Source organism: Anabas testudineus, chromosome 2, assembly GCF_900324465.2.
Source record: "Anabas testudineus chromosome 2, fAnaTes1.2, whole genome shotgun sequence".
Taxonomy (NCBI): domain Eukaryota; kingdom Metazoa; phylum Chordata; class Actinopteri; order Anabantiformes; family Anabantidae; genus Anabas; species Anabas testudineus.
In genome coordinates, this window is record NC_046611.1 from 16,671,482 (window position 1) to 16,696,999 (window position 25,518).

Consider the following 25,518-nt stretch of genomic DNA (forward strand, 5'->3'; position numbering starts at 1 on the left):
ATCTTGTGGAAGCACCCAAAACTACTGCCAGTAAAAAAGAACTGATATTGGAATGAAGTCTGGTTCCCAAACGCTGGTCCGGGGGCCTTTATATGGTCGTTGATTCGCCTTCCAGACAGGTTCGAACTGCTCCTTACACTATCTGAGAGGTGATGTACTGTAAATGGAAATGTGTGATTTCCAGGTCAGGCACAGAATCCAAAACATATAAAGATCAAGTAATATTAGAGAAATACCAAATTTAAATTTCTAGGTGTTTAACAACAAATGAGGGTTTCATGTCAATTGTGGTATTGTTTTGTCTCTGTACAGTTATTTTGTCTCTTCTCTATCTGAGATACTACTTTAGTAGTTGTGTTGTGTGAATGCCATGAATCCTACAGACCATCAACAATGACGTAACATCAAATTCAGTGAGATGGTTTTTAGAAATCTTGTCTCAGATGTGTTCAGGAGAAAGATTTTATGCCGATGACATTGTATTTTTTCTGATACTGCTTTTTTTTCTTTGCATCAAATCCGTTTTGAGAAAGTGAGCTGAAACCTTTCATGCCATGTAAATGAGCTTTATTTACAGCTGTATCTCTACCACCTGTTTGTGTCTAATTAAACCATGACATTAAATAAAGCATGAATATGGTATATTTTGTTTAACGCCTTCGATTTGCAGATGTAAGGAAGCACAAACACAGAATGGAAACTCTATCTATCAGCTCCAGCTATCGACTGATCCCACACACTTTTTTTTAGTCATTTATGACTCTACAGGAATAGCTGAGGGGAAGCTCTGAGGAATGCTTTTACTGGACAGTTACAGATGAGAGAGATTCAAAAAAAGAGAGAAAGAGAAGAAGAGAAAAGAGAAAGAAAGAGACTCCAAAGGTCTTTAAAGAGCGGTTGTGTGCATTTGTCTGTCTGTTTATCCATTTGTTGCACTTTTATGAGCATTTCTGTAAATATTGTTTTCATGGATAAACTTTGGTTTTACTTGTGAACATATGTTTATATTTAATAATATCAGTGAGATAGAAGAGGTCGGTCACGGAGCCAATAAAACCACTGGGACTCTGGGAAAACTGGGAGAAACATGAGACTTCGGTTAAGTCTTTGCTGTGCAGATAAATGTAAAAGTTCAACTTTGGCCCTTTTAGTTTTTATCTCTGTGCAGTTTTGATTCTGACTAAAGGTCAAATTAAAGGTGGCTCTGCTCTCATATTCTCATAGACAAATTCACTTTAATTAACTAATAAATTACTGAACTTGATTTCTTTTACTTTTCACAATGATGTAACTTAACTTTTTATGATTTGTCAAGATTATGTTTGTTTTTAAGCATGACTTAAATGTCCTTCTCCTATATTTTCTGTTTTTCTATTTCTTTTCTTTCCTTCGTTACATTATTTTGCAATTATAGTTTGGAAAAGTGCACAAAACTTTGTGTCCAGGTGGTAAATTAACCACAACACAATTGTCCACTTAGGGTGAAATACCTTCATGAACTATCTTTGTGGTGTGAATTTGTGACTTTGCTTTGTTATTGTGTATTTTGTAAAAAAAAATGTATGTGTGCTGCCAGAGGTCTAAATGCCATTACAAACTCTGGTCACATGGAGGCAGTATTGAGTAATACGTGGTTATTCTGCCAAGACACTGTCAGGTGTTCTGGGTATTTGTTCCTGTTTTGGTGTGGTGAGGCTGAAGAGTTGCATAGAGAAAAGTGGCACAAGCCCATTGTGTTACTTTTATAAAGGTATCGGCTAGTATTTTATTAGGATGACTTTTGTTTGCTGAGTGTCTTTAATTTAAATCAAAGTGTTTCTTTTAATAATTAAACTGTGATAAAGGGTCTTGGTAAATTTAAACTTTAACCCTTTGAATTTAAGTCACTGAATGTAAATATCTTGCAATATATCCTGTTGAAAAAGACGTAAATAAAAACAGCAAAGCCAAAGTAAAATAAATAATAAATGAAACAATGAATCAATAATAACAAGTCTGGGTTTTAGCCAATCAAAGCACTTTATTGCACTGTATAGTGTGACGGTGAGCCAACAGCAGGCTCTTATAAAAGTGTCATTTAATCTTTTTATCATGTGTACAAAACAAGTCACACACACTTGTACCGTACAAAATCAACACTATTTACATACAATACACACACACACGCACACACACACACACACACTCACACACACACACACGCCATGCAGTCTGGCTTCCATCCAGCCCCTGAACACACAGACGAGTCCTCTGGGTTTGAGATGGGATTTCCTTCATATCGAACACCCTCCACTTCTCTCTCTCATCACACACTCACGTGCACACGCACACACACTCACGTGCACACACACACACACACACACACACACACACACTCAGGGACTGAAACATGACCGCTACGCTGCTACCAACAAACCCAAACTGCTAAGTTAGCCAAACAAGCGCTAAGCAACTTCTGATATGCATAAAGATGTTTTTTTTTTCTTCATCTGGTTAAAAAGACGAACAATGACACGAAAGTGAAGCAATGAAGAAGAACGATGAGATGATGTCATGAGATAATTTACCCACAAGGATGTAAACAAATGTTAATGGATTATTCTAATAACATTGAATAAAATTTTCTATATATCCTGCAGCGTCAGTGACAGGCAGGTTCACTTTACTCCTGTAACACTGCTGATAATTCCCTTAATTCACAGACACACAAGAGGCATCGCTGCACCTAGTCTTGGAATAAACTGATTTACTTTAAAACTTTTAATATACCTATTTATTTATCTTAAATCTGTGGTATCCTCATGATATCTGAGGAAACATTTGAATTAGTGCACATAAGGTGGTAGCTGTTGTACCAAAGACCAGAGGACGTTCTTTACCGAGGTTTCCTTTTCTGAATGATTAAAAAGATAAAATCAAAACGTCAGACAGGCAGATTTCTCTCTGTTACTCCACTAGACAAATGAACAGTGGTCATGAACTGTTTTAATGGCCCTGACAGCTCAGGAACAACAACAGAAGTTAACAACAAGCACGTCCAAGCCATGTCCACAACTTTTTAGTGCTTCCCTGGAAACCATGTCACTTGTAGACAGGTCAGTGTTTCCGTGTAGACACTAAAAACAGACACGACTCTTTAAGCTGCTGAAGTTGCTAACATGCAAATTTTATCTTGTCACTGGAAATATAATTTCTGTTGTTTCTGCTTCAAGCAGGATATTTCTGTATTTGGATGTTTTTCCTGTTTTTCAGCATTTTTCTGTAAATGTTGCATCTGTGTTATCAAATTGAACTTGAAATTGAAATGAACTTTTACTCATTTGCAGTTCTGCAAGCAACTGGAGTTTCCACAGCTCCACACTAATGGATCTTCTCTAATAAGTGTTGATGTTATTCTGACTTCTTGCTTTAAAATGTAAGTACGTGGTTTTCTGAAGACTTCAAGACCTTTGTCTCATTATGTAAACACAGTAAAAAAAATCTCAAACCCAAAGTTTGTTCCTAATCTTCTTTTGTTGTTGATTTTAGCCAGTTTGTTTCATTAGTATTAAGCTATTTAGACGTTTAACTATGAGGTGAAAAAACCTTTAACTTAAGGTCTTTTACTAAGTTCAATGTTGCAGCCTCAGCCTATAATCATATCAAATTGTTGTTATTCTGTAAAATTGTAGCTGAGAAAATGTCTCAGATGGTGAACTCGAATCCCTGCAGTGAAGAACGTCCTCTTGGCCATTATTGCTACAAATAGAGCTTTTTCTGTGTAAACTTTGTCTTAGTACCAACAGCATCCAGATGTTGCTGCAGTGAAGTTTGCATTTATGTGCATCTGGATTCAGACAGCGACTGTGAAGCAGGACACCTGACCAGACGCTCTACCACATTTCGCTTCGCATAAACTCCCTTTAAAAACGATAATAATATTCTGCCTTCATCTTTTACATTGACACAGTGCACTTCGCTTGAGGAGCTGCTTTGGATATTTTCAGGACTAAACGTTATCACGTTCATTAAAGTAACTGAGAGGAACTCATCGAGATGATGGAAAAAAATACAGCTGGAAACTTGCTGTGTGTGCTTTCCATTTACATCTTTACTGACACATATTGCACGTTGTGTTATGTTGTACAGTTGATTCAAATAAGGGTCAATATGATTTTGAGCATTTTGAGCATAAGATTTAGATTTTGACATTTAGAAATAATTTACTGTGAGTATATTATTTCTGTGAGTTCAGAGGAACACAGCTGTTTTTCCAACTTTCCAAAACGAAGCTAGATTTACAAGAGCTGCGTTAAGGTGGTTTTCTGAGCCACTCGCTGCACACTGGGACACTGATAACAAAGTAGCTGTGTTTTTCTCTTTTTGTTAGTATTTCCAGTGTGTTTCTACAGTAGCTGCAGTTTCAACAGGTTGAAATCATAATGAGCCTATTCTCCAGAAAAACATGCCTTATTCGATCGCCCACGGATAAAATCAGTTTGAAATCAGAGTTAAATTCACATTAAAACTTGTTAAAATGTCCCTGTCATGCAGACAGATGAAGACGCTCACAGACGGAGACGCACACGCACTCTGCAGACACACACACAGGGTGGAGAGAGCTGCATATTGGGGCTACTACACCTCAGTGTGTTTTAGGTTCCTCTCCATATAGATTATTATGTCTATGTACAATATTTATATTTTTTACAATAATCTGGCTGCCCCTGTTCTAATTGAAATAATACCACAAATCTGGGATTGTTCGATTCGACCAGTAAAACATGATTACAGATACGGTCTCTAGTGAAAATTTACCTCCTAAAACCTCTGAAAAACGACACGCGGCGTGACGACAGGAGCTGTCGCCCCATACACAGTGTTCCCCTAAGGCTTTCTACAGTGACGAGCTCCTGGTAAGGGTCACGAGATTAAGCGGGGGTGTAATACCACCACTGAGCAGTCAAACAATCAGTCAACCAACCAAGCAACCAACCGGTACAACACAACTTTAAAGAAAGCGACAATTTAAGACCACACCGTACGCAGGTTCAAAAATACAGTACATCTTGATCTCGGGAAATAAATGAACAACAACAGCAATATGCACGGCATACGAACGCATGCTCTCTCTCGCTCGCTCTCACATACAAACACGCACACACCCTCAGGCTACATGTTGTAGGCCACATAGATGGGGTCTAGCTGGTCTTGTAAGAAGCCATCGCGGAGGTGCATGCGCTGTTTCTCGCCGCGGGAATTGATGGGGATGACGCCGATGTCCGTCACCACGACGACACCCACGATCAGGTAGTGCTCCTCCAGCACTGCCTTGGTCACCATGGGAACCAGATCCAGGGCTTCCTGCTCGGAGCCCTCCAGCTCCACCACAACCACCAGCAGGTTGGTCCAAGGGAACACCGCACTGAGAAGGACAGAGATGAACCGAACTATCAGACCTTACCCAGCAACAGTTGTATTATTTTAAAGCTGCAGTAAGTTCTGGCCACTGGAGGCAGATGATGTCCACAACAAGCTGACCAAACTGAGAAAAGAAATGTGCAGATCAAGATATTTAAGCAGTGTCCTACCACTCCATGATGCTCTTGTGTGCGCGGATGACAGACGTCTCGATGTCGATGGGATGGTATCTCATCCCGCGCAGCTCCATGGCCTCCTCCAGAGCTCCCACCACGAATAGAGCATCGTGTCTCTCTGTTCAAACAACAGAGGCACAGAACATCAAGGGTTGTTGATGTAGAGCTAGAGAACAAAGTCCAAGTCTAATGTAGGACATTAAATGACTTGGGGAGGACATGGGGAGTGGAGTCACCTCCGTTGGCGTCTGTGAGCTCAGTGCGTCGGAGGAAGCCCAGGTAGCCTGTCCTGGCCCAGACCGTCTGAGTGTCCCCAAAACTGAGTCTGGAGTTGAAGTGGTCGGACTGAAGAACCTCCTCACCGTAGCCACTATAGTAACCACTGCCGTTGTGTGCGCTGTGCACCCAAATCTGCAGGACGGAGTAAAGGTCTGAGTTACAAATATTGAAACCTGAACTCAAGACTCTCAATGTGACTTTTGTGGCAGAGGAGCATTTCACACTGGAGGTAGAAATTTCATGGAGTGGAATTATAAACTGATAAGGAAGCTGCAGCTAAATGAAACATAACCTCAATGGAGACTGCAGAAGCATTTGAACTCCCACGGGAGAGAAAGAGTCAAAGGTAAAGAATAAAGTAAGATATAAAAAAGAACAGATAAAGAAAAAGCAAAGAAAAGACCATAAATTTAATACAAATATGATTAAAAAAGGGCGAGAGACAAAGGAAGAGACACAAGGAGAGAAAGAAAAAATGGACAATGGACAATGGACAGACTGAAATACATAAAAAGAACAGGACCAACATAAAGAGTGAAATAAAGATAAAAAGAAAACAACAGAAAAACAGAAACAAACGAATAAAGAAAAGAGTTAATGTCTGTCGACCTCTCCGAGGTGCGAGTCTCCCAGCGGTCCCTTGGTTTCGGGGTTGGCGATGATGATTCGAACTCCGGGCAGAATCTGAAATAAATAAAATACCATGATAAATTGAAGTAAAAAACAGTTGCCATGGTGACAGCTTCTCTCTAAGCCACGTCTTTGGTTTCTGCATGAACTCCACAAATAGCTGCAGCTGTTTACATTTAACACATGGTTACACTTTAAATTGAAGTGTCACTTCACAGCTTCATCTTCCCAGACTTGATCCCAGTTCACAGTTTGTTATTTAACACGACAGAACAGATGTGATCGCACTCCCCCCCCACGCAGCCACCGTTTATTAGATTTCATCCCACTGAGTTTTTCTTTCCTCATCACGTTCGCAGTGAACAGAAACACAGTAAAACATAAAAAAAAAAAGGAAGAAGAAAAACAAGCAGTGGACATGTGGGTTCCTCCCACATTGAGTGAGTCGAAATAAACAGCGGACTGATCGATGACCAGCCCCGAAACATGATGTCCTCTCTTTGTGTGTCAGTGTGGAGGAAGAAGAGAGCCGAACGTCTCATCAAACTCCGAGAAAAGATCTGTCACTCGAGTGTTTCTACTTGAAGCTGCACAGTTTACTCTGATCAACCCGAATCATCCACAGTATTCACAGCATTAAATGATTTAATCACTGATCTGTGAGAGTGAAGACGAACAAAAATTCAATCTAATAACAGCAAACGCTCTCGTCTTCTTTCCTCAGGTTTAATGCTGCATGTTTAGACGGTATGCGCTGCCGTCTGTCCTCCTGCTGACCTCGCTGATGGAGCTCCGGTAGTTGCTAAGAGATCTGTAATGAAGCTGCAGTAAGTGCTGCTCAGAGACCAGATGAGTGCAGAGGAATTTGCTCCTGGATTAAAGCAGCAGATTTAAGGAGCAGCCAGAAGGACGCAGTGTTTGGTGGAGGACGACATCTCTGCAGCAAAATGATGATTTCTAAAAAGCTTCTGGGGAGATATCCCGACTTTATCAGGGGAGGCTGCGCAACTAAACACTGACACATGCAAACAGCTGATGTGGTGCATATGAGGCGTCTCAGAAAAGCATGAAGTTTATCTCACAGATCTGATTTCAGTGTAGATTAAATCTAAATTAAAAAATGGGGGGGTCAACGTTTTTATTTCTACTATAGTAGATGGACCTTCGCAACTGGACTTAAGGACACAGGAGCTGTGGTGATCAGCAGTTTTCATCAGAACTAGCTCTGCTCATTGATGCTCACACAGAAAAAACACAGAAAGGGTTGTAACGAAGACCAGATCATGATCATGTTGTTTGTTTTGTCAATAAGGGCAAAGAGGAAAGGTACTGTGTGTACTGCTCATGAATCGTGATCACCAGGCCGTGAAAAGCTACGAAACATCTCTAAACGTTTCCATCAACGTGTGTGTTTTTATTCAGTCTCCATATTTATCAGCAGCTCAACAGAATTTAACAGTTGAAAAGTTTTGTTTTGTTTCTATTAACATTTTCTTAAGAAAGTTAAGATGTCAACACTAAAGGTGACATTTGAGAGTGGATCCAACTTTAGCACACGTGCTTCTACTAAATGTCGTACTTCCTCTTTTTTCTCTTTCAGCGTATAAATACAGTGTTAGGACTATGAATGGCTTCATATAAAATCGTCTTCTTGGCCCTAACACTGAAGCTATGACTAATTTTTCCTGCTTGTCCTGCAGTGATCTTTCGGTGTGTGACTCTCACTTCACACCTCGCCGCAGTGATTGGAAGTCACTGCTGGGTGCTTTCAGACCTGTGCAATGTGCATTATTACCATTTTAAAAAGGAACGTTTTAGACAAGCGTCTGAGAAATGCGACGTGATCCTTTTTCCACCCACACATCCACAGACCTACGGATGATTCAGGGCCTTCAGTCATCATGGACCCAAAACCTGCTTTCTGATTTGACTCACCGAACGTGGGAGGACATGCAGCGAAAGCAGAAATAGTCCTGAAATCTTGTGTCAATTTGCTGCTTGTTTTGACAGAAGATTTCACTGCATCTCATGTCTCTGAATAGTCTTTTCAATTCTGACTGTGTCCCGCTGGAAGTTTCATTTGAGTAGCCTGCAGCAAAATGAAACTTTAATTTGAAATGTAGTGTTTAATTTGTCTAACGTGGATCTCCTCAGATCTCAGATGGACGTCCAAACAAACATCTGTGGGTTTTAATTGTCTCTGCATTTAACATTCAAGCTTCTCTTGAGCTTTAACTCAGAACACAGCTGCGGTGCTGTGCGTACACAGTGAATCTTCACGTGAACCGCACTCACCTTGCCAGACTCCATTAACGGCAGACTGTGAGGAGAACCTCTCTCCACTAACCGAACCCTGAAACACACACATGTCTGAGTGTCAAACGTGTGCAGTGAATAGAGAGAAACAAACGAAAGGGCTGATGGAGGGACTGGTGTACCTGTCATGGCGCAGTGCTCTCATGTCCACGTACACAGTAGTGGGGTCTGGTCCTGAAGTACCCTGCAGCCAATCACAATACAGATACAGTGAGAGCGGGATCAAAGACCTTTACTTCTACCCAGAGTCTGTACCTGTCTTTAACAGTTTCTAATAATATTCCTTTACACTGACTCTGAGGTCGCGGCGTGCTGCAGTGTTTACCTGCAGGCAGATGGCCAGGTTGACTCTGCAGCCGAAGGCCGTGCTGACCGATCGCGGGTGAAGGCCGAGGTCTTTGAAGAGTTTGGAAAAGGAGTGTGTAAGCGACATCCTGGGCCTCTCCTCTGCCACCACCACACAAGCTCGAACGCGAGACAGGTCCAGACCCCGAGCCTGAACGGGAGAGCACACAGAGGACTGAGATGCTCATTCAGAAATGTTTGTGGATGTTCACTGTGAAACTGAAGCTCAAGCATATTCTGCAGCTCTGAATTCCTTTACTGTGTTTAAACACTGTAATCTGCTCCTGGTAACATTTCAACAAAATAGAAAGTTTGAATTTCTGCAGCTTTATAGGAACTTCAGCCACCACATGTTAACAGGAGCAGACGCCAGCGTTACAGAGTAGACACAGTTTGATCCTCCTTGGATTCAGGGTTTAGACGTGGCTGTTAGATTGAGGTAAGAATTAGATTAAAGCTAAAATAAGGTCCTGAGGGTTGTTTTAGTCAGAGATTCTGAGCAAAAGAGCAGTTCTACTCCTTCCTCTGCATTCAGCTGACAGATAATCAGTGAAAACAGCTCTGCAACCTCCATCAGGGACAAATCACAGGTGTCCGGCAGTGAGACGTCGCCTCAGGCTGAGCAGACGACTGACACAGAGTTTATTACAGGTGTCTCCTTAAAGGGACACTCAGCTAAACAGAGTCGGAGTTTGTGCAGCTGCTGTCAGTGCTCTCACTCTGAGTCTGTGGGTTTATCTGACTGTGTTGAGTGCCATGACCTTCTGACTGGGACTGAGGTCAGAGCTGGTTTGTTACCTCTTACAGATAATACAGTGAACATGGTACCAAGACAAACTGCTGAAAACAGCCTGATTAGGTAAAACAAATGTCCCAAACATGTCTTTAATTGATTGGTTGGCCGTGTCAGTGTCCCACTGACCTTGAGCGCCTCGGTCTGCAGGCCGAGTCCTTTGGTGCAGAGCTCCATGACGCTGTAGGAGCAGAAGGTGTCTCGCACCCTCATCTGGCTGACAGCCAACAGCCACAGTGCCGGGTTGGACTCCAGCTCCACGGGAGGGATCAGGATGGACTGGTGGCCTGAATACACGCTACAGACGACACACACAGAGACACACACACGATTACACGCAATAAAATGGACGTTTGTCCTTTATATGATAAATGTAAGTCTCAGTGACAGCGAGCTTTCGCAAAGGAACCTGGGAGCCGAAAGCTCGGTCGTATTTTATAACAAACAGGTGCAAACATGAGTTATTGTTGCTTTAAAGTCGTCGAGGAGGACGAGAGATTCTCATACCGACGGTGATTTGCAGCCTGTTGTGTTTAGAAGACATTCAGCAGCTGACTCTAGTTGGGCCAAGTTCAGAATTTATGAACAGAGAATTTAAAATTAACCAGACCTGTGATCTGGAACCAGCATTTAAGATTTAAAGAGTCGAGTTTCAGACGGATAGAGTCGGATAGAGAGTAGATAAACTTTACTGGAGAGAATCTCTGGTCCTGTTATTTAAGGAAGCCAGATGACTTTCTGCTATAAATCATAATGTGAGGATAACATACACCAAACCGTCTGTGAAATAAAAAAGGCACTGCACTGACAGATGAGACCATTAGCATTTTCCCCTTTACAGTAATGAATTTCTTGCCACCAAATGATAAAAAGAACATATATTATAAGGCCAAAAGTATCTGGACACATAAATATAATTCTTAATTTAGCCAGACATCTTAGTTCAAAAGCGTGCACTTCACTCTGCTTTAACAGCGTCCACTCTTATGGTCACAGCGTTTCCACTTGATGTTGATGTTAGATTTACTCAAACTTTTACTTTGTTTGATATGTTTCTGACATGTTTTATCTGAAATTCACCATGAGAAATGAGACAAATTGTCCAGAAACGTGAGCGAGGCACTTCTAAGGGCTCCTTTTTCATGGACCCTCTGTTCATCCTACCACCTGTAGCTCGGGAATTCGAATGTCAATTAGGAAGTAATAAACTGTGTATGCAGACTTAGAGGTATCTTTCCATGTTTCAAGGATGAATCTGGTCTCAGCTTTTTCTCCCAGTGAATTTTAAAACACATCAGAAACAGACAAAGTAGAAACTAAAATGAGAATCACATCTTGGAGTGGCGTAAAAAGTCTTTGAGTCTGCTTCAGTTTTGATCATTCTCGGTGCAGTATTAAATCACTGCAGTAGCCTTTAACTAAAAACACATTAAGTAGCATTAGCAGGTCGGCAGAGACACATGTACACAGGGCTGCACTGACCTGCAGAGACACCAGAGGACAAAGCCGAGGCCACAGTATGGATCCAGACAGATGGCCACTTCCCTGGACGGGTACAACTCACACTGCAGCTTGACCGACCGGCAGAAAGCTCCAACGGCATTATGGGACATCTAGAAAGACAAAAGTGAAAGAGAGACACACAGACACAAACAAACAACAGGATAGAAAGACAGAGAGTTAATTCCAACACAACAGTACAGGTCTTCGTTGGATCTGGTTGTTTGTGTTAAATTAATGTTAAATTACTATTTTCTTAAATGCAACAAATCCTGGAAGTGTTTGAGTCACACTGTGTTTCCTACTTCAGCAGATTGATCTGATGTAAACTCAGAGTGGACACATTTTATTGTGTTTATCTCATACAGTGACCTGAAGAACGTTTTCTACAGTAAATAAAATGTGCTGTTCTTCGGCTTTTTGTGATGTTTACACGTTATTACTGCTTCATTGCTTAACTTCCCTCTGGAATGAAAAAACAACGAATAAATGAAATGGGGGGGAAGGGAGTGGTGGGGGGGGGGCAGTTTGTGATGAGGATTAATGCAGAGCAGACCTGAACTCCAGCCAGCATCCCAGTCGTCGACACACTGAAGTCCAGATAGGCCAGGCCGTCAGGGTTGGTGGGCTTATAGAGAGCCGGAGGCTTCTTCTTTGGCAGGTCATCTGCAGCACACACACATAATTGTTCTAATACACTCAAGAGGACAGTCTACTCCGTTAAATTCATTTCAGACACACTGGCCTCAAGATGAACCCACAATACAGCAGAAAGGGAAGTGGGACCAAAATGTTGTGTTGTTGCGGAAGAACTGTTTATTGGGTGGTACTTCACTTGCACGAATGTTTAAGGTAACTCATTTCATGTGCACCATGAGTCCAAGATGATTTTTCCCCCAGGACTGGTGAGAATGGGACATATACAAGGTGACAGTGACCTTGACTTTTGACTTTTGGCCTTTGTTATCAGTTCATCATTGAGTCCAAGTTGACATTTATGCCACATATGAAGGCCTTCCTCAGATACTGTGTTCACATGAAGTTGCTGACTGTAAGGACGGTCAAACAACCTGAAAACTTAACGCCTCCGGTCCCGGCTGTGTGGAGAACAACTGCAGGATCCTCAGATGAGTTTTTGAGCAGCACATTTCTGGCATCTCACATTTTAAATGTGAGTACAGGCGATCTCACAGCACAGCTGCTGACATTAACCTGTAGAATATCATCCAATTCAAAAATTAAAAATATAAAGTTCATCTGCAGCAACAGATTAATCACAAATCCCACTTAATGGCTTTTGACTTCTACTGCATGATGTTTATGTAAGAATGAGGTCCCACTGGGTTATGAATCACGTCTACAATTTAAAAACAATGACTTCATCCCTCATCCCTGTTTTTTTTGTATCTTAAACTGCAACTGGTGGCAGAAACACACAGAAGAAGGAAACAATGACGTGAACAACAGGTGCCTTTAAGACTAGAGTTGAGGTTAAGGAGCTGTGGTTAGGTAACAGACTACTGTACCAGTGTCCAGGACAGGAGGCCAGTTCCTGATGTCCACAGTAGCCATGGCCTCTTTAGAGCGCAGCAGCTTACAGATGACCGCTGTGGTCATCACACAGGCCGAGTGACTGACCTGTGGAGACAGAGAAAATGATGCACAAGTTACCTTAAACATCATAATTTAATTACAAGCTTCCATTTATTACTCCCCAGAGGTCAGAGGTCAACTAGAGGTTGACCAGCTGGAGGACGCTTAAGTATGAGAATCAATAACATTCATCAATAAGGATAATAAAAACAGAGGATACGATCTGATAAACAATCAGCTGTTTAGCATAAACTCCCGACCTCGACGATCATCTTGACAGTCGGCAGGGTGGTGGAGATGTTCTGAGGGTGAGGCGGTCGCACTGTGATGGGAACACAGCCGGCGTACAGGCAGCCGTAGAAGGCTGCGATCAGGTCAATACCTACAGGGAGACACACAGACACAGGTCAGCTTTGACTCATGCTCCAAATCTCCAAGCTGCCAATAACAGTGTGCAGCAAGTCACACCTGGAGGGTAAACCAGAGCGACGTGGTCCCCTTCCTGCAGACCTCCTCTCTCCATCAGCAGAGCAGCCACTCGCTCTGCCCTCTTATGGAGCTGCAGACAGGTGAGGGAGCTGGACACCGCCCCCTGGAGGAGAGGAGGGAGGGAAAGATCACTTGATGAAGCATGTGAAGCACAAAGTGAGGTTCTTACTGTTTCTCTTTGGTGCCAGTACTGTAAACCGCGGGTGATGTCTGCTGGCTTTTGACATGCATCTTATTTTGTAGAGTTTTAGATACTTTCAAGTGAAAATATGATGCTTGCATCCATTTTACTCAGTAGCACAGAGAAACATCAGGGATGCTACAGTGATAAAACACTATTACACTTTGATGAACCAGTGTCCTGAGGGAAACCCTGAGGTGTCTCTGACATTTCTGCGTCCACTGTTCCACCACAGCTTCTTAGATAAACAGCTTTAACAAACAGGAACATACGATCCTATTGTCTTTCCCACTTAACAGAGTTGTGTGTGTTTTTACCCGGGAGCTGAGCAGGGTGTAGAGGACGTGGTCTGGTGTGGTCTGAGCTCTCCACTGCAAAACCTCAGACAGGAACAGGAACTGAAAAACAGAGCGGCGACATCAGAGCCACTACAAACACCATCCTGAAGAGTTTTGTTGTTTGTTTGTTGTTTGACTCTCTCTCTCTAGTTCTATAGTGTGTTTTTGACAGTCGGTGGTGAAGTTTGGGGTAAAGCGGACTCTTAAATAAACTCCTCTGATCTCTCGTAACTGGGAATGAACAGACACACACTGAACAGGTTTACAGAGGCCACAATCTTGTGCACCCTCCCCCAAATGTTGCATTACATCAGCAAATCAGACATGAATACATGTCTAGTTTTGACCATCAAATTAACTCTGTCTCAGTTTGTGCTTACTCACCAAGGGATTCCGATCGTGATTTTATTGCAGCTCTGCCTTCTGCTCTGGATGTTGAAGTGCTTTAAATCGATATCACAGACTGTAGAATTTCAAAGCAGGCGAGAAACGACCTGCTGATGCTACAAACTGCCTGTGAAGAATAAATCTGAGCAGCTGCTGAAACTTTGCTACTTCAGCCAGCGCAGGCATTGATTGGAGGTTTATGACTGTAAATGAACTGGAGTTACTGATAGAGTCAGTCCTGACCGTCTTCACGAGTATAAAGATTTTCTCTGAGCACAAAACGAGGGAGTTTTTCTTAATCAGTAGTCGTATTCTCATCTGGTTTAGGGCTCATTGTTTAATTTTTAACATAACATTTTTATGAAATGCCGTAGATGTTTACTTTGTACCTCCACTGAGGTCATTTTGAGTTTTCACTGTTTTAACTGTTAATAATTTGACCACGATAAATTAATTAATCTCTTTTTGTATTTGATTTTTCTGAGGAATATGCATATCTGTCATGTGTTTCCTCTGTTTATTCGCTCCCTGTGTTTTATAAAGTGCATGTTTCACCTGGTCGTTGTCGTCTGTTTGTCCTAAATCTCTGCCGCTGGCCTGAGCGATCCTCTTCCCTGACACCAGATTTCCCACCATCACAGAGGCAGGTCCGATCTCTGCAACACACACACACACACACACACACACACACATCATGAGCAGATCAACAGCTACACACACATTAAATAAATACAGGGCCATTTACACACTAGTGGACAGACACAGTCTTCGTCTGTCAAACAAACCCTGGTCCCCACCTGGTTGTTTCTGCCGGGGTTTGGGCAGGTTGGTGACGCAGGTGTGGGGGCACATGAGGACGTTGCATGGGTGCAGCCCCCCCTCCAGGTACAGCTGCTTGATCTCTGACAGGTGGATGCCGCCCAGTGGAGTCTTGGGCAGCGTGTTGGCGGGGACCAGAGCCAGGCAGAACACGCCCACCCCGTGGATACTGTCTATGGCCTGGGCGGGGCGGGAGAGGACAGTCAGAGGACAGTGAGATTATCCGCTGATTATGAGCTATCTTTTCGAGTGAGGAGGATTGTGAAGCCGTGGTGTGAGGTTATTTGTGTGAATGATTCAAACAGATCAGTAGTGATATATAAGGCTACAGAGTGCAGGTGTTTGGTAGGAAAGCCAGTTTGAAAACAGAAAAGACTGAATGTTGGCTAATAATTAAGTGCTACATGTCAGATCGAAAACTCCTTCCTAGAAATATTGCTGAAGCTGAGCAAACCTGCAATTTAAGAAGTGACAGATGATCAACAGCAGCAGAAACAACTTTACAGCATAACCCAATGCATTAACCCTCCATTAACATTATGACTGTGCAGTTTGTATCACTTAGTGTCACAGTACTTGAACAAGACAAACTAAACTGTCAGTGTGCAGTACTGAGGATTCTAACTGCACTGCTCCCAGTTTAAGAGGCGACCTACCTGCAGGACGCGGCTCATCCACTGGAAACTGTCCTCCTCTGTGGAGTCAGGTCTCTGCTCGGCCACGACCACGATCCTCTCGTCCCTCAGCACCGTCACAGAGAACACCGCTATCCTGCAGGGACGGAGGAGAAAAAAGATCAGCTTAGTGCTTTCATTTCTATAGTCCTGTCTGCATTTCTTTGTTCTGACTGCAGCTGATCTCTTCCTTCCTCACACAGTACACTGCTCTGACAAACTGCTACATATCAGATATTGAAGGTTTATTCACCATTTACAGGATATGACCGAGGCTCATTTTCATTATGTGGTAAATAGGTATAAACACGTCAGGAGTCTGTCTTTCTACTCTTATCATTATAAAATTCAGGTGAATAAATAAAATACTTTCCGTTTTTTGCTACAAATTGTTAAAATTTTTGACACAAAAACATTTTAGAATCATCAACTTAAGAAATATTGAAAACACTGTCCTCAAAACGTAATGCGGTACCACGTTGTTCGCGTTTAACCGGCGTGCCACAGCAATCAGAGAGAGAGAGAAAGAGCACTTCAAATATCTGATTCACAACGTGATTCCTTTAGATCCTCAGGTTTTTAAGCCTCTGGTGTCACGTCAGAGGAATGCAATGAGAATCTAAAACAGCTCTGACAAATTAAGACTCACTGACTGAGCAGAAAATGGTGAGTGGTTGTCTGCTGGAGGTTCATTCACTTTAAGATGGAGGCACTGCTGCAGATGAATTAAGAGTTTGTTTCATGCAGGTGTTCTCCTGGATTTGTTCAACCTACTGTACTTCAGTGTTGGCACCGCGCAGCTTTTGACTCTGCAGCAGTGCAGCAGACTTAAAGATGCAAAAACGCACAGAAGAACGGGAAGTATATCAGATTTCAAACAGCACAGTGACAAATACCTGACTGAAGTGTTAGAGCATATTGTCAGCAAACAGACACTTCAGAGCCTGCAGCAACGACACAACGGTGTAAACACAGAAACAACAGAAAGTACAGACACACGTGGGCAGATGCTCTAAATATGAGTTAAGGCAACTGTCTGTCCAACTCCTAAAATGTCAACATGACTCCTTTATCATCATCCACATCATCAGACCGTCAGCTAATGGATGAATTTCCTCCTCGTTTCAAAAACGATACATCTGATTCCCAGTGTGACTTCAAATCGCTGCCCCCTCCTCCACACACTCACCTGCCCCTGTATACGAATTTCATTGGTTCCACCGCCAGCGCTGTGGCAACGATGTCATCGGCGTTGTGCCTCCGGCCGCTCACCATGATGAGGCCGTCCATCTTGCCGGTGATGAAGACAAGGCCGCCTGGGCCGATGAAGCCCAGCAGGCCGGTCCGCACAAAGGCGTACTCGCTGATCAGCCCGCCGCTGGAGCTCACCGGGTAAACCTGCAAACATGTGGGTTCAGCTGCTGAGTCGCCATGGCAACAAGCCAGCACTAGGGCTGCATGTCAGAGGCAAAATCAGACATGACAGTATTTATAACTCTCTTATTGACAATGTCAGGCTGCAGGTCTTAACAGCAGCTACTGCAGAGTCCATCACTGCTTTAACTAGTCCTCTAGCATTGAACTAAAACAGACTCACTTTAATGTGACACATGTAATCACAAGATCAGAAATATTAAAATGAGTTTTAAATGACTATAAGTCACAAAATCCAAGATTAAAAGACCATGTCACACATGTATTTTCTCATCTCTAATAAACATTTACTGCAAAAACAAAGAAAGAAAAGCTATCATCTAAAGAAAGGACCTCACCTCAAACGTGTTCTTGGTCATGCCGGTGAGGCCGTAATAGGAGGTGCCGGTGGCAACGGAGCAAACGCAGAGCTCACCGATCTCGTCGGTCTGACAGAGCTGAGGGACGCCTTCTGGTTTCACCACACACACCAGGCCTGTGTGGACGAGAGAGGTTGGGGGGAACCACGTGGTAAGTACATTTAAATGTGAGATTCATCCTGTTTCTATGAATGCATTCCTATTTTAATACAGCCATTTGTCACACAGCGGAAAGAAGTGATGATCCCGACAGCAGCATTACTCAGCCCGAACGCACCTGTTTATGAAAGTCACATTTCTCAACATCAGAGTTTGCGCTTAAAGTAGGTTGATGTAACCCAATTATATTACGGGTTTATTTTAGTTCAGGAAGCGAGAAAGATTTCACAGACCCACACAACATACAGAGTTTAACAAAGATCCTCTGTTTCAGTCTGGTGCTTCCTTTAGCATGAAAACAGTCGTCACACAACTGATGCTCGAGTGCGACTCGCTAAATCTAAAAGTGACACAACTCCTGGTGCAGCAGGTGTAGTTGCTGCGGTGAACACCGGGTGGAGTGAGTTCACGTGGAAGCTCAGTGGTGTTTGAGGAGCTGTGATAGTCTGTGGGTTTGATCAGCAGGGTTTACACATTGCCTTCTGCAGATTACTGCCTTCTTTAAGGATTATACTTTAACAGACAGACCTTCATAACATCATGTGTGAATTCTACTGACGTTCATTTATCTAAATGAAATTCTTCACTTTGCACCAGCAGCTTGATTCTCTATGAAGAATATCAGTGTTTTTTGTTTTGAAAGCTTAATTCCCACTCTATTTACCTGTCTCATACAAAAACTTAATGCAATAGTGCAGTGAGCACATCTGTTTGACAAATAAAAGCTGTAAAATAACCAAAGCAAATACAACAAGAGTTTTAGCATTTGGTAAAAATTCTGTGGGACTTAAAGCTTAAACACCTAAGATGATGCAACACAATGAAATGCAAAAAGAAAAAATAGATCCCGTAAACATTTTCTTAGATGTTAGACTGCAGCTAACCACCTCAAATATTCAGTATTAAAAGAGTCTGGAGCATGAACTGTTTTTACATCTATTCCTGTAATAGTTGTGCCTTTTTATAAAATGCAATAAAAACCAAAATGATTTGTTTTTATTATTTTTTTTCTTACATGTTTAAATCATTTGGAACTGAGGATATTAATTGTTGCTGTTTTGCAACTTGAATATTTGTCTGTTCTTGCTGGACACAAGACTTTAGCTGCTCTACAGTCTGTGGCCTGGTTCTCAACATGATGCACCACACATTCAACAAGAGACAGATCACGACTGCAGGCAGATCAGTCAAGTACACACAGACAGATTAAGAATACTCTTTCAATGTTAGAGTCATTTTAACCTGCTGGTACCCTCTCCATCGCTTTAATAAGTGCATTAATTGCAGTGGGCAGATCATCTGATAGACAGAGAACTGGTTTCTGAATCTCAAATCTAAATAATTTCTGCTTTTATCATAGCAAAGTAAATATGTTTTGAACAGACTGTCCAAACAACCACAAATATAATTTATTTTCTATTCAATAATTATAGAATAGAATTGTCTTTCTTATGATCAAGAACAAGTTTAATGTGGTCCATGACATTGCCTTAAAATGAATGTCAGCCAACAAATAATGTGACTCATGACCATGGATTCATCCTCTGGATCCAAACAGATGATGCATGATATACTAAAAGCCTTTTTATGATCTGTATTACCTTGTTAAACCACCGGTGTGACTGTTCCCAGACACAAAATGAGCTGATTAGAACTGATCACAGTCACACTGACAACGGTCTGGACTTCTTCTTGAAAATGTGAAGCAGAAGCCACTTAACGTTCTCAGTCATGAGGACAGAGAACGTTCTGAAAATTGGACATTGATGAAAAGGAGATGTGACACATTTACACAGCCTTAAAACGAATTTTATGATTTAATGGGCTTAATGGATTTTGTGCCGTTCGGCGCCTGGCACCACTGAAGGTCGAGAGTTTAACCCTATAGAGGAGCAAAGACCACGGGGGGTCAAGAGAACATAAAATGAACATATTCCAATTAACTGTATGTACAGGTGTTGGATGCTCCTACAGAGTTTGTCAAAATAAGAGTCTAAAATGACATTTATTCTACTCAAATCAAAACTCTGAAACTGTCTGAGCACCAGTAAGTAAACCTGAATCAGCATCAGACCAACAACTTACATATCAAGATGCCGTCAAGTTATTTACTGTAATTTACAGTGGATGGTTGAGATGTGGTGCAAAAACCGAAAACACAAGACTCTAAAACCAGGGAGCTGTGAGGATTGGCCAAACTCTGCCGTACCTCCTGGTGTGACGGTGCCCACGTCCTGCACGGTGAGCACCGACAGACGTTCCTCCGTGTCGACCCTGACCACTCCGTAGGTCAGACCCTGCATGGACAGGACGCCTCGACCCGGAGGCTGGCTGCTGTCCTCAACTGGCCTGGAGACAACGTGTACACACCAGTGAGCCATCATCAGTATTTTTAGATATAAACTGAGTTGCAAAGTTTTTGGTCAGCGCTGGTGGAGCCCATTTACATTTGTGATTGTCAGAAGCACCACAGGAATAAATATTGAGTTCAGATTCAAACGGAGTGTCGTGTTTAGCTTAAATTTCAGACAGCAACTTTCCAACTTGCCCATTTCTATTTTTCAAGAATACAATGTGGTCTCTGACTTTGACATTGTGAATGTGCACTTCACTGTCAAACATTTAAACTCTGACAAAACCCTGACTCTTACACTAAATCACTACCTAAGCATGAGTTCACTTCTCAGTTTGATGAAGCATTCTGTAAATTACTTTGACTCATTAGTTACTTTAAATTTGATATGGCTCCTCCTACTTCTGCAGAGGGAACAGGACCTGGCTACAGTTCTTCATGTGCATTACTCTACTGTATATACACTATGGGCTATGGGATGTGTTTGCATAGACGAGTATGTGTGTGTTTGACGCTGTTTGCATATCTGTGCCTCTGTGTATGTGTGCAAACGTTTGCATAATCTACATATGTAAAGTTATGTTGAGAGCTTGTGTGTGTGTGTGTGTGCGTGTGTGTGTGCGTGCATGCGTTTACCTCCTGATGGCCACGGTGAGCGCCTCAGGGGAGCTGGCACAGGGACAGATGACCTCAGCTCTCAGCCCTTTAGTCTGAAAGACGTTGAGGAAGGCATCGCAGGAGGAGATGGACCCTGACAGACACACACAGCATCATCAGAAGAGTGTTGAAATTCTTTTACACAAAGGCAAGAAATGGAAATAAAAATGTCTTTCTCCATCTGTCATGCACTTTATGAAACTGAGCAGGGTACTGCATTCACAGACTAACTTTGACCTGAAATTAACTAAAAATGTTTTTTCTCCCTGAATGTTTTAGCCTAAGTAATCAGATACTGACCAGATTTCTAAAAAGGAAACCGCTGAACTGAACTGATGATGTGTTCGGTCACCAGGTGATCAATTACATAAGCAATGTGCTGTTGTTGACGTTATTTCATTGTAGTTTTTGGTTGGAACCATTATAAAAAACACAGAGACACACACTAACTGGTGGTTCATTCAAGGTTGCTCCAACACTAAAAGATGTAAGAGTTGGCTGCTGAGAAGTGTTAAACTGAGAGTGCCAAACCAAAGCTGTGTCCTCACTTCATTACTAGTACTACACAATACTGTGTTACATATCAATTGTCATAGTATCAGTTTAAAAAAATAAAAATAGGATGTACTTTTCATTTAGTATTTTGCACTACAAGGAGGAGGAACAACATGTCTACAGACAGATGTCAACTAAACTCCTCAAACTGAGATGTTTTATTTTTCTCAGTAGTAATTTGATCCTCTGAAGCTGTTTCATCACCATCCATCATTGTTTTTCCATTTGTGAGTGTCTCCTGTTTTTTTATGTTTTGGAAAATCATTTCCATCCATGCACATCCCATATCAAAGAGTTTTAGGATGAATATTAACATCAACTTACATCAACAGTGTGTAAGTGATGAATAATGTCTCAGAAAGCTCAATATTATTTTACTATATAAAATGAAGAGCATTTATGCAGCAAAACCCCAATATACACACTGTATCTCTAAAACTACAGTTGCTGTGGTTGATGGTAAGATTGTCCTGGCAGGTGAGGTCCTTCTTTCTATGTTACTCAACACAACACAGAGTCGGACTCACAGGGTCTCATTATACCCAGAAGAGCGGCTTCTTTCCAAACTGAGTAAATATTCATGTTTTACTTAATGATGCTGCAGCACACACACATTAAATGTTTGTGCTGATTGCAAGGAAAAGGGAAAAATATGCTACAAATTACACAGCGACATCCTGGTAATACCATGGAAACAAAGACACTTCTACAGTTTCATCTTATGTACTGAGTAAATCATACTCAGTACACCTATTGTACACCTACAGGAACATAGCCATTACTTACTGAACCATGACAGCAGAGGAAAACGTTTCATATGGAGATTGTTAACAGGTAAGTATAAGGTAAATGATTAAATAACCCATTCATAGATGGAAACTTGGGATGTTTCCAACATACAATGGGTAACTTCACTTGATGATACTGTATATATCCATTAGTTCTAGACAGATCTCTTTTTTTTGAAACTCCATATCAGATGTTTTTCTTCACTTGAGGGAAGTGTGAATGTCGTGTTCAACAAGTTGTGAACACAGATCACCACTTTTTTAAATTGATATGGAAAAGCTATTAGCAAATAGTTGCTTATTTCCACACCCAGCAGTTAGAGAGCAACATATCTGGTTTGTCAGCTGCTAAATTCTCCACTAGCTTCACTAACTCTGTCTCTGACTGTGTCTGTCTGTTTTTTGCTGCTGGTTGAGTACAGTCAGTTTTTAGAGCGTTCTTGCTTTTAAAAATAGCATCTGCTGGAGAAAACGATGAGGGTGGAGAGTGAAATAAAACAGTAAAGTTGGGCAGACAGTAAACACCGAGCTGAAACTCATGACGAATCACCTTAAAGCTGACTGATCACTCTGTGGTGACCCCTTTCACTGTCCAGATTCAAGGGAATCACAACATCTAGCAAGTTTAAAAACTCTAAAAATTCATAATACACTCAACTGAAACAAAACTAAATGTATTTTGTGTATTTAATATTCTCAAATTAGCAAAACCATCAATATGAACCAAAACATTTGTTTCATTTCCTCGCTGTTAGATTTCTGCATTTATCGTGCCAGGCGTGTGTAAGCTGGACACATCGTGCTCTATTCCTGTAAAGTGACCCAGTTTCCCGACGTCCCATGAGACTTTATCCATTTCTCTGACATTCTCTATCTCAAACACGCCTCTCTAAACTCCCCTGTTAGTGAAAGCGCTCGCCTGTGGAGGCTGAGTGTGACCTTACAGGGGTTTGATCCGTCGGCCACCAGCAGCATTCGCAGCGAGCTCAGGTTGATGTCCTTCTGGTCTTTGTGAGCCACCAGAGCCCAGTGCATGTCTCTGGACTTCACACAGGCCACCTTGGCTGCAGGGGGAGACACACACAGACAGAGAGGAAGTTAGCTTTTTATCTGTTTGACAGACAGGTGAATGGAGTGAGCTGAGTGACAGGTAGAGTGTCTGTCTGACCTTTGTACTGGCAGACCTTCTGGATCCACGACAGAGGATTGACCTTCATCAGCGAGTAGGGGACGCTGATCACGTGCATCATGTTCATCACACTCTGCACAGCACACATCCACAAAATAAATACTTGCAACTGCAATTATTGTACATGTTTTACATTGGTAGTGTCATCAAAATATTAAAATACATTTTTTTATTGTAATTGTTAAAATAAAGTTGAGAGTTTTTATTGTGTTAGAAAGATAATAAAGTTTGAATGTTGATGTTTTTACGCCCAGATGTGCAGATGAGAAAAAAACAAGCAGGAGATTAGGGTCTCTGACCTCTAACCTCTGGTGGGCAGGTCTTACCGTCAGGATGCCGTGCCAAAGGCCAACGTCCTTCTTAAAGTCTAGAACGTTCACTATGGTCTCTGCTACAGGTACAAAGAGACATGAATGGGTTAAGCTGTTAAACTGTGACCTAGAGACTGAGTTGTCTGTGTGTATTTCTGCGTGTTCATGTGTGTGCGTACCCTCAGTGTAGCTGCAGGACTGGGTGAGAGCCTGGCAGTGTGTGAGCAGGGCGATCCTCGTCACTGTGACTCCCAGCACGCTGCCGTCCTTACACGTCTTATACTGAAAACAGAGAAACGAACAGACATCGGTTAAATCAGACGAGAGAGAAACTTGTACTGGTGGAAAAATGTGTGCGAAAAATAAACTTAATTAATAAACTTAACTCAATTAAGGGTAAATAATAAGACTGTGTAGTTATATATATATATTAACAGTGAAAAAATCAATTATATTTCTTCTTTTTCTTCTCTTTCTTTTATCTTTTGTTATTATCAATTTTCATTAATAATAAATGAGTTAATTGTTTTTAAAATTGATTTATCCTTTAAAATTCAGAAAAATACATAGTACTCTGGAAATTCTCTTTAAATATCTTGCTAAAAACAAACAGAGTAACAGCTAACAGACAAACTAATGAACAGAATGATGTTATTTTTCTACAGTTTTAAATTTCAAAGCTGGTACGCAGCTGGTTTTATGTCTGATAAATCAAAATATCAACTCAGGTCTGTCATCAAATTCAGCTAGTCTACCTTCAACAAGTAAATAGTTGGGGAAATATGCTTTTAACATAAGATGAGATCAATTTAAAACCGGGACGAGACAGAAACCAGCGGAGGTTCTGTTTGATTATGGCGCAGCAACATTCAGTGAGTTAAGGTTACTTCATTATGACAGTCGAATGTTTTAGTTAATTTGTTCCATGAGCACATAAACCTGTAGTTTGCAGCATAAAACAAATAATAGCAGCAGCAGGTTCACCTCTATGTAAGCAGTGTCGTTGTTTGCATCTTTGATGTGAGGGAACCAGTCTCTGGGAGGTTTAGAAAGGTGCTTCGACTCTGTGACAAACCAAAGCAGCTTGGGCCAACCTGCAGGAAGCATGAGAGAGAGAGATGTGATGAGTAAAAGGTTCCCACTGCACGACAGTAAAAATGTTTAGACACTTGTTTCCAGTCTATTCACACGTTGTAATAAACATCTATGACAGGATTAACATTAAATGACAAAATCCCCATATCTCAGTTTTTCACTTTGAATTAAAACTAACTTTCTCTCTCGGTGCCTCTCTCATTTTGTGCAGCCTGCCCCTCCCCCAACAGGGGAAACACTCGGGTCTTTCCAGCTCTGACTGATGATTTGCACTCTCACCTTTGAACTGTGGGATCTCTCCTGTCGCACTCTTGGGCAGACCCTTATGGCAGGCGTCACTGGTCAGAGCCACGGTAACGCCACAGCTGCCCAACAGAAATCCGATCTGCTGACTGCCGGCATCCTATTGGATGATAGAGGACGGGGGGAGAGCGGATCGTGCTCATCAGCAAATAAGACGATAAAAGAAAAGCTCACTTCTACAGGCGACTTAATGTACTCCTGTGTGACATGAGGACTCTATGCAATGCAAGCAGCTTTGTATTTTAAACTCTGAAGAGGGAACACTGATAACAAAACATCAGCTTTTAGAATAAAGGCCACCTGCTTCCCTGTAACTTATCTTTGTTACCTGCTGATTAAGTTTATAAAAGCTATATCATGCTGAAATACCTGGACACAGAGTGACCTGCAGAGGC

At 41.9% G+C, this 25,518-nt stretch overlaps 1 protein-coding gene across 3 annotated transcripts in view; it reads right to left on the reverse strand.

The window, feature by feature from the left end:
- Positions 1-2,010: 2,010 nt before the first annotated feature.
- The window catches only part of LOC113164706 (disco-interacting protein 2 homolog C-like), a 49,206-nt gene continuing 25,698 nt past the window's right edge, over positions 2,011-25,518 (reverse strand). For all 3 annotated transcript variants that reach the window (XM_026364122.1, XM_026364121.1, XM_026364123.1), the window contains 27 exons: positions 25,100-25,223; positions 24,710-24,819; positions 23,905-24,007; positions 23,741-23,805; positions 23,394-23,487; positions 23,170-23,289; positions 20,862-20,976; positions 20,082-20,221; positions 17,693-17,829; positions 17,110-17,318; positions 15,903-16,017; positions 15,225-15,426; positions 14,983-15,083; positions 14,020-14,100; positions 13,501-13,624; positions 13,293-13,414; positions 12,966-13,077; positions 11,996-12,105; positions 11,422-11,552; positions 10,069-10,237; positions 9,127-9,297; positions 8,924-8,985; positions 8,781-8,838; positions 6,465-6,539; positions 5,813-5,987; positions 5,571-5,694; positions 2,011-5,404 (listed from right to left, as the gene is read on the reverse strand). In XM_026364122.1, the coding sequence (XP_026219907.1) occupies positions 5,152-5,404; positions 5,571-5,694; positions 5,813-5,987; positions 6,465-6,539; positions 8,781-8,838; positions 8,924-8,985; positions 9,127-9,297; positions 10,069-10,237; positions 11,422-11,552; positions 11,996-12,105; positions 12,966-13,077; positions 13,293-13,414; positions 13,501-13,624; positions 14,020-14,100; positions 14,983-15,083; positions 15,225-15,426; positions 15,903-16,017; positions 17,110-17,318; positions 17,693-17,829; positions 20,082-20,221; positions 20,862-20,976; positions 23,170-23,289; positions 23,394-23,487; positions 23,741-23,805; positions 23,905-24,007; positions 24,710-24,819; positions 25,100-25,223 (3,402 nt within the window). In that variant the 3' untranslated portion in view covers positions 2,011-5,151. The remainder of the gene's footprint in view (positions 5,405-5,570; positions 5,695-5,812; positions 5,988-6,464; positions 6,540-8,780; positions 8,839-8,923; positions 8,986-9,126; positions 9,298-10,068; positions 10,238-11,421; positions 11,553-11,995; positions 12,106-12,965; positions 13,078-13,292; positions 13,415-13,500; positions 13,625-14,019; positions 14,101-14,982; positions 15,084-15,224; positions 15,427-15,902; positions 16,018-17,109; positions 17,319-17,692; positions 17,830-20,081; positions 20,222-20,861; positions 20,977-23,169; positions 23,290-23,393; positions 23,488-23,740; positions 23,806-23,904; positions 24,008-24,709; positions 24,820-25,099; positions 25,224-25,518) is intronic.